We start from the raw sequence: 9,955 nt of genomic DNA, 5'->3' as shown, positions 1-9,955 counted from the left end.
CCAGGCAGCTTCTTTTACGTTTTAACAAGGTTCCCGTATTGAATGACTGAAATAGATGCACGCTTCGTCAGAAGGGTCAAAGGACTAAAAAAACTGTATAGATAGATGTGGAGACTGAGCACAATCAATGTATTTGCTGTGAATGCTGCTAATCTATTAAATGTTATTGTATTCGGCGCGTAAATACACTACTATTCATGAAAGAAACAATATTCGTAGAACATGTTGTTTGTGCCACGTACAATCTGTTTGTTTCTTGCACAGAAACTGTGAAACCTTCCATCTGTTTTTGTTTCTAATCTTTCAGTACATAATCCTTAATTCTTGTAGGCCTACATATTTGCAGTCCTTTGCACCCAAATGACACACATCAATGCAGCTTGAAAAACATGGTCCACACACACACACACACCAACACCAAAGTAAACCAAAAATATCCATTTTGCAGACATTCCCTTCTCTCATTCAAGTAAAATGTTCGACACCTGTCAAACCTCAACAGTGAATCATTTTGTCAAACCTCCAACGGAAAGAACAAAGGTGAAAGTGTGTAAATGAATAAAAAAAAAAATAGCATGTGATAGAAAGATGTGTACACTGTATTTCTATGCAGGCACAAGCTGGTAACCATTCTTTTGTACTACAGTACAATGTAACACATATACAGTGTACATCTTCACTATGATCATGAGACATTTGTGCAACACAGAAATACATGTACTGTACAAGTGTACATGTAAATTCACACATACACGTGTATACATTTTCATTTAGTTTGTTTTGTTTTTTGTCCAAATGTCCGAATGCACATAATTTTTATGGTACACTGTACATGTATTCACAAAAATCAATCTTAGACTAGTGACCACTACCAAAAAACAACAAAACAAAGATAAACAATGCAAATGTGAATGTACAAATTAACTGGACAACTTTGTGAAAAATCTCTTCTTTTTTATTATCTTACATGCGTCGAGACATTTACAAGAAAAGTACAAATGTGTTGAAAATGACCTCGAAAGTAATAAGAACAAGATGCAATAAGTGCATCTTTTACCAGCATTTTTGTGTTTCCTACAAGTACACGTAATATTCAAGTCTTGAGAAAATGTCATTCACATTAAACATACATGTACTGTATTTCAAAGGACCACCATCTTTAATTTGATTGGCACCATTACTCCTGGATTGCTGCATTTTACAGTTAGATTTGTTGTTCGTGTTATAGTCTGGCTACAGATTTGTAGATGATAGAAACAAAGGAAGAAAACAAGTTGCCCCCTGTTAAAAATAAAGGGTGAAAAAAGGGGCAAATGAGTTTTCTACTTCTTTTCACCATACTAACTGTAAATGCAAGCGTTAAATGTTCATGAAAAATTATGTACATTTTCAGAGTCCATACAGGAAGATGCAATGAAGATGCAGATGGAAAAAAAAAAAATGCATGTACACATGTACACATGTAGTAGTACCACAGTCTGAAAAAGCAGAAGTCCTCGAACTATAGAATGAACTTGACCTTGACAAGGATTATTATTCAGGCTGGGGACAGTCAGTATGCAATGCATACAATACACAAGACTTGGAATGATACAAAATTTATTTTAAAAATAACACATGAACAGTAAGAAACAACATTTTCTTTCATGGTGGCAATTCTTTCAGACCTGTGATTTCACTCTTGAAATTAAAACTGTACACTCTTACTCGACTAAGTACTAAAAAATAACTAAAGAAAAAGATTCATCACAGCCTAAAGCAACAGTGCACATACACTGAATGGCACATGTCATTTTTTCTTCATGCCTCGTGTAATGAGTACACACAGTGGAGCAATTCAATACTGTTCTTTACTGATCATGAGTTATCCAATCCTACAATGTATGTACAATTAAATACATGGCACACCTCTCCACCACTCAACTTGGGAAAGCATATCTCTTGCAGTCTGTAAACGTGCATTCTGAACCAAGGGCCAATAATCCTCGTACAGTATATTTCTGCAGAACACTGAAAACAGCCAAGTCATGATTGCATGTGGACAAAAACAAAAGAATAATGCATGAACACTTATTTGCTAGGCACTGCAGGGTAAAACCAGCAAACATCCCCACCACATATTATAAAGAGAAACATTTTCATTGTGTAACAAAATCACAACTATTCTGATTACATTATAACCTAATGTAGTTACAAGTAAAGTTTTCTAGGTAAGTTTGATATATCCAAACAAGTGCCTTTCAGTATATGTGAACAGATTTTTGGGAAAAAATATTGTAATGGGATGGCGGTTGAGGAGGAATCTCATCTAAAAATGGGAACATATCTTTTCATCACTTTCCCATAGCTTTCAACTTCAAGCACTGTATCAACAACAAAATATAATTTTATGAAATTCTGGTCTGAATATGACCATGCAATCTGCAATAAAGTTTTCTTTCTTGGAATCCGTTTAAAAAATAAGCTGTTTCAATGCAGGACATTGCATTGTAATTACTTAATTCACAGACAGTGGTAACTTTGCTGCAAAATGGGATTTTCAGGGTATGAGGATAGTGCAGTTACTGCCTTGAATCAACTACAGGATTTTTCCCTTTTAATTGACCAATGTTCAACAAAAATTAAAGTTTAGAAAAAGAAAAGAAAGAATAAAGAAAACAGAATATGCTCTTCTTTCCATCTCTTCAAGCATCACTTCTCTACAATACACTGGAAAAGCCAAGAGTGTAATCCCACTGAATGCAAGGTATCACAATATGCCTGAGTGAGCCAAAAAGTTCTGTTGTATCTACATGAAATCACACAGGACAGATAAACTTGTGCCATTCCCAGTATGTGGGGAATTATGAGATGAAGTCACCACTTGGCGGCAGCTGAGAGGACCCATCCCGGACTTGGGGATGTAAGCCCATGAAGTAAACCACAAAGACTTCAAGCTGTGCCAGATCATCTTCTCCTCTGGAAGACATTGCCCCTTCCTCGTCCTTCTCCTCGGCCACCACCACGCCCCCGTCCGCCCCTGCCTCCTGCTGCCACTGTAAACACAACAGAGAACACAGTGATTAGCAATGACGAATAAGAGGAAAGAGAACTGTGCACTGCGTGAATTAATATCACTCCTGAAACTCACAGCAACATTTACAAACTTATTGTAGAACTCGGCACTTGTATTAGTTTGTATTACTCTAAAAAAAACTAGAAATGTCGCTACGGCGACTGATGCCTCCGCCATAATGCATGATTCTCCCAATAGGTGTATAGTACAATGTCTTGACAATGTGTGAGGACAGTTTCACATAACTGGCAAAATATCGAAATACCAGGTTTGTCAGAAATATCTTGAATGTTCACTTTCCACGAACTGGGTTTGCCATAATTGTCTATTAAAGAGTGCAGGTACACATATTTGGGGAATTGAAAATTTTTACTTGACTTCTGACCGACCTTATTATAAGTTTATGCATTGAGTATAATTTTCAAGGTATGAAGAAAGAGTGTAATTACAGTACAAAATATTTTTTTTTTGATTTAAACCTGACCTTTGACCCTTAACCTTTGACCTTTGACCTTCTGGCTGGAAATTTCCAAGAGAATCTCCATCAAGTAATACATGTACATATATTAAACACTTTTAAAACAAATAATGCAATCATTGCATATACTAGTATACATGTATGAGGGAAATACAGTAGTAACATTTTGAGGAGTTGACCTTGACCTTTGAACCCCTGACTATTGACCCATGACCCCTAAATTCCCTAGATAATCCCTGCCAGTCAGTACATGCATATGTACCATGTTCCATGAAGATACATTGAACCATTTGCGAGAAAAGTGATATTGCAACATTTTCACCTAACCTTTGACCTTTTGACCTTTGACCTTATGACATGAAACTCTCTCTGGAGAATCCTTACGCAGTAGTACATGTCTACACTAAGTTTCAAGAAAATAACTGCGGGCATTGCATAGATATGGGGGAAATAGCAACATTTTTAGCATTTGACCTTGACCTTTTGACCTTTGACCTCTTGTCAATGTCACTAGAATCTACTCAACTAATTGTTCCATCATACATCATCCTTGGACCAAGTTTGGTGAAAGCTACTTCATCCAGTTTTGAGTTATCACATAAACAGATAAATTTTAGGATTTGACCTTGATCTTTGACCTTTGACCTCTGTCCGATTTCACTGAAAAACTAATCAAGTAATTGTTCCATCATACATCATCCTCCAACAAAGTTTGGTGAAATTTGCTCCAGTCTTGAGTTATCGCGTAAACGGATACAATTTCATGATTTGACCTTGACCTTTGACCTTTGACCTTTAGCCGATTTCACCCAAAATCTTATCAAATCGTTGCCCCATCATACTTCATACTTGGACCAAGTTTGGTAAAATTCCAGTAAATATTACTCAAGTTATTGCGTAAACGAAAGCGGACGGACGTACGGACGTACGGACGTACAGACGTACAGACGTACGGACGTACGTACGGACGGACGGACAACCCGAAAACATAATGCCTCCGGCACCACTTCGTGGCGGAGGCATAAAAAAAAAACACGATACATCATAAAATGAAGAATGAGAATGAGGGAACGAACTTAAAGAAATAAAGATGGCCTCGTAAGGCAAGCCAACCACAATTCAACCAGCTGTAAAGCAAGTTGCCCTTGATTCGACCGTTTCCATGAATAGACCACTCTTATGAATAAAAATTCCCTGAAAGTCATGAATACAAAATGGTGCAAATCAAGTGCGAAATTCAAACTATGCAACTACCTCCACACGTGTTCCGAAGCTAGCACAACAGTGGGCCACGTCGCTGGACCCCCGAAATCATTGTCGCGACCCTCCCAGGTCACCTCACATTTGCAGTTCAACAGGTTAGTTAAGTTGCATAGCAATACATATACATGTAGACTTGTTTCACTCCAAACTTTCCAAGTTTTGAAGTTACTACGTGTAGTCCGTTTATCTGCATTGAATCTGTACTGCGTGTACACCTACAGCCACTATGGCAGCAGTTTCTGAGATATAAACTTGAGCGTCTATATATATTTTGCATGCCATCCATGCCAGAATTTGCGGTATCGCCATGGTTCGATCGCAATGTGTTATGTATGCGTTGAATCTCTCGCACAGCGTGGAGTACATGGAGTACCGCGCTCTCATATAGTGCAATGTACTAACTACAGCATGTATACAATTCCGCCCGCGCGTGGCACACACGCTAATCCATTCACATAGGCAGGGCGGGCGCACGGCGCGGTACGTCGCGAATGTGGAAGAACGGACATATGGGGTCCAACAATGAGCACAGGCGTTTGAACGATGATCGCAGTGCAGGCGTTCGGAATATGCACGTTATATTGCTTCCGCAGTTTAGGCTGTCGAACATTGGGTAACTTGCTTTACCAGGATACCATCCAAAATACAACCGCAAGCTGCTACATGAACAAACCTTTAAGTTTATTTTTGTGCATATTTGAATATTGGCAAGGGAGGTGGTTGAACCATGCAAGGACCTTGGTGCTGGTTTTTTACTTCAATGTCTGAGCGGCTCTCAATTCACATGCACTTACTTACACTTACAGTCGTATGCCATCAAAAGCACCATGGCTTTGAATACCCAGCGGCACTGCGACTGCAATCACAAACTTCAACCAACGACCAATTTTGCATATCATGACATTGTATTCCTGAAAATAGATTCTAATTCTATTTGTATCCTGTCGTCATCATCACTGATCTGATCATTCAACCCAAATTGCATGTAACGTTACACGCAACTTACATGTAACGTTACATGAGCTGTCTGTGTTTCTTCTGTTACTTCACGTACTTGCACTTATCAGTGTTCAGAGATACTTTGTGGAGAACTATGGAATAGATATTGGTGATAGCAGCAAGTTTCCTCAAGCAAACCGCGTTTTCAAAGCGATGAAAGTGAAGGCAAAGAAAGAAGGTAAAGGATCCGTTGTACACAAACCCGTGATTTCGTCAGACGACATGAGCAAGATACAAGAGTCACTTGACCTCTGTACCCCCAGAGGCCTCCAGGATAAGGTTTTCTTGGACGTTCTCACCTTTTACTGTAATCGAGGACGAGAAAGCTGAAGACTTTACCATCAAAGCAGATGATTCCGGATGGAAATACATACAAATGAGAGACTTTCTAACAAAAAACAACCGCGAAAATGTAATCCGAAGCCGATGCTGGCTTGATGTTTGAAATGCCTGAACTGGGTGAAAGGTGTCCGGTAGCCACATTTGTGAAATATGTAGCGAAGTTGAACCCCCAAAACCCTTGGATGTGGCAAAGGCCAAAATATGTTTCGAAGAAGGAGCTGGCACAAGATACCCCATGGTTCGACAATGCCCCATTAGGCATTAACACGATTGGCAACAAACTGAAAAATCTGTCACAAAAGGCCGGATGCAAGCTAACCAGGCGCGGTGGAGCACCCCAATTATCTCGCAGAAATCCATCGGCAGCCGAGCCTCATTTGCATAAAGTAAACAACATGTACTCGCGTAGTTGAGAAAAAGTAAACAACTTCTCAAGCTAATAACAATTTAAGGAAACCTATTTTCGGATTAAAATTGAGTTAGTTTGAATTTGAAAACATGTCCAAATATGCACATACATAACATACTAAAGGATTTGACAATGATAAAATGTGAAATTTTAGCGAAAACCTGGCGAGCAAAATTACCAAAACTATGCCTCGAAAATCATCCTAAAATTCACGAAGTGTGATTGCGGAACCAAAGCGCCATTCGAACAAAGTACACCGAAATTTATTTATCTGCTTGCATTTTAAATTTCATACCGTAATATTCCCGGCCATGGTTGTGTCGGAAAAAAACAGAAGGTGATGCCAAAAATGACACGAATGCAAAACGTACAGGTCGGTCCCATGTATATATAATCGCGTCACTGTAGCGTTGCATGTCACAGCACACACAACGCATTGCTGCATGCAGCGTGCGCGGCAGCAGCTCAGCAGTCACCGTACCGCCGTGCGACACTCAGCAAAATTGACTGCGTCACATGCAAACCAACAATGAGCACGAAATCCTGAATCTCACGTACCACGCATGCCCAATATTACGGGAAAAGAAATGACGTCATTTTCAATTGTTTCGCTGACTACAATTTTCTATTCCAAACCCTGTAGAAACAACTTGATTTCTCAAAAAGTACAGGTGGAACCAAGCGAAAACTTTCACCATATATGGATTGAGGCCTGATGAACTTATGTTGCCAATTTCGGACACATTGGAGCCCGGCCATAGTCCAGTCGGAAAAAAACAGAGAGCATGTTTTGCGAGAGGTGATTTTCAAAACGCTTTAATATCTCAAGTTCTTGTGCAGCAAATTTCATAATTTTTTCATCAAAAGGAAGGTTTTTAAAAACTTAGATAGTGTGGGAAGTTTGAGTTTACTAGCGGCACACATAGCGGCACAAGGAGAAGGTAAAGATTTGACTTTTTCATGCACACAGTTTCGGGCAGCCGTGGATGCCCGTTGGAAATTCAAATAGAACGGGGCGATAATGAGATGCAAATTGGGGTGCTCCATCGCGCCTGTAACGTACACCAATCACTGTCTAAGGGCAACCAGCATCACAACACTCAATGCCTGTGGATACAAAGCTCGCGACATCCAGAGTGTCAGCGGGCACAAATCGGCAGATTAGCTGAAGCACTATTCCAAAACAAGCCAAACGAAACTGAAAAAAATGTCTGAATCGTTGGCCACTTGCCTATACTCGGATGTCAACAAGGACAATAAGAATGAGGAGCTGGGCGACCAGGAATCTACATCTTGTAGCAAGGCCATCGCGGAATGCCCCTCCACATCCAGTGCCATAGTAACGACAACGAGTAACTTTAGTCAAGAAACTGTAGCATATGGCTATGCCTACGACAAGGAGTACGAGATCCGGCAGGATAACATCGTTCTAACCCAAAACCAAACTATTAGTACACAGTCGACATCGTCGATCATGGTCAGGAGGGACACCAGTCATGTTCGTTCGGGGAGTGGAAACGTTTTCCACTTCCTCGGATGTAACGTGACTATCAACAACTAGATCTAGGCAGTAGGGTTGGACCTACTACTAATCGACCGCCTAATGTTTATTTGCTTGATAAGAATATTTAACACTGAAATTCACGTAAAAAACTTGACCTACGTGATTGAGAAAATCCAGCTCTATCAAATGCCGTTGTTCCCTTTTCGATTCGAAGTTTCAGTGCAAAAATATCGCCGACGAACTTGCGTGGCCTCGTTTCAGCTCCCCACGGTAAATCGCGTTTTTAGGATCGACCGCTGATTTTGCATTGACAATGCACGCAAACCGAGTTGTATTGAACACCGTGTTGTACGAAGCTTTTTAGAAGCCTTTTAGAAACTTCCATAGACATTACATTGTGCTGTCATTACGATTCGGTGAAAATATTCATTCGAAATTTTGTCCTTGATTAAAACCATTAATGAACAGTGAATTATCGCGTTTTCCCACACCATCCTAATCTACATTCAAAGCCAATCCATTTTTATGTGCATTGCGCGCAGAGAAGTGCGTACTAAGTGTTCAGTGCGCGAATTATACGCGGTCGGTTTCAATAAGGGTGGTCGATATGTAGTAGGGCTACTATATACATGGAAGCTGTCAGATCTGCTGTAAATAGCTGTAAATATGTTGAATTCTTGAGAGTTGGAACATTTTCAATTTCATGTGTTGGATTTGAAACTTTGGAATATATCACAGATTCAGCACAAGCTGGGATAATCTCAGAGAAAGCCTACTCTGGACCATTTTCCAACGGTACAATGTAAGTACAATTTCAAAATCTTAGATATTTGATTTATTTCATTAAACTCTAGAACCCACTATTTCTTTCTCATACAACTTATGAGGTATATTCACCTCGCATTTGAAATTACTTAGCCATCTTTATAAAAGGAATAATGCATTTTCCCGTCGTTGTTCAGCGATATACTCGCTAAACAACTCCGCGGAATGCATTATTCCTATAACAATAACGTTAGACTGATTCTGTGACGCGCTAGATTTCTATGTGTATTTTTGGCATGGGCAGCGCCATTACTGCGGTGTCTCAGCCGACCCCCCCTCCTCTCTCCCCCACCCCTCTCACGCGCACGGAATGAAAAACTGATGCATGGTTGTTTTAGCCAATGGGCGTCTCGTACTGAGTGCGCGAATGCTTGCTTAGATTAGCATGATTAGTGCGCGAACCTTTGCTACAAGTGCGTGATAAACATGTTGCCCGTGGGGTGGGGGAGAGGAGGGGGGTCGGCTGGGACACCGCAAAATGAGCTTATGGCTGCGCCCAGTGCCACAAATTGTCTGCTGCCCTCAACGAACCCGAATCGGTCTATTATTATACTAACATTGTTACTTGCTTGTGACCGAGTTCAACTTCCCTGAAAACAATCATAGGTTTTGCACACTAACAGTAACACTACAACAAACTCTTACCCTGTGCTCGCAGTATAGCAGATTTTCCACGGCCTGCAGAGCCTTTTGACCCGGCTTTTTTGAACATGGGAGCATTTTTCAGCATATCTGGAAGAATGAAGAATCTTATTTTGCTTCCTCTGATGTAAACATGCTCCAACTGGGCAACACGACCATCTCTGTATGTCACCGTTATGTGCATCATTTGGCAGTTCATGTTGTCTTCAGCCTCTATCAGCTTTCCACGGTACACCTCTCCGGTGTTTGTCTCACAAGTGATGATATGGCCTTCTGCTTCATGCAAAACCTTGATAGGAACCCCGATAGACATACTGAATATCTATTCTGAAGTATTAACAAGAAAAATGCGTTTGATTACGTAGATATTTAGAGATTTGGAGGAATGTTCGTACTAGTAACGCTGTGCGAACGATCCTTTGCGATAAACAAACGAAC

The 9,955-nt window shown here is 40.3% G+C and overlaps 1 protein-coding gene and 1 pseudogene across 1 annotated transcript; one reads left to right on the top strand and one right to left on the bottom strand.

Annotated features, from left to right (window-relative positions):
* Window positions 1-920: 920 nt before the first annotated feature.
* On the bottom strand, window positions 921-9,945 carry LOC140228015 (small nuclear ribonucleoprotein Sm D3-like). The gene is made up of 2 exons (XM_072308410.1): window positions 9,521-9,945; window positions 921-3,035 (listed from the first exon to the last, which is right to left on the bottom strand). Exons 1-2 carry the CDS (start codon window positions 9,828-9,830, stop codon window positions 2,947-2,949), a joined length of 399 nt encoding a protein of 132 aa, XP_072164511.1. The 5' UTR covers window positions 9,831-9,945; the 3' UTR covers window positions 921-2,946.
* LOC140228014 (uncharacterized) lies at window positions 6,018-7,886 on the top strand (annotated as a pseudogene).
* Window positions 9,946-9,955: the final 10 nt, after the last annotated feature.

The sequence above is a fragment of the Diadema setosum genome, chromosome 4 (assembly GCF_964275005.1).
Source record: "Diadema setosum chromosome 4, eeDiaSeto1, whole genome shotgun sequence".
In the NCBI taxonomy this organism is placed as follows: domain Eukaryota; kingdom Metazoa; phylum Echinodermata; class Echinoidea; order Diadematoida; family Diadematidae; genus Diadema; species Diadema setosum.
This window is presented reverse-complemented; position numbering and strand designations above follow the sequence as displayed.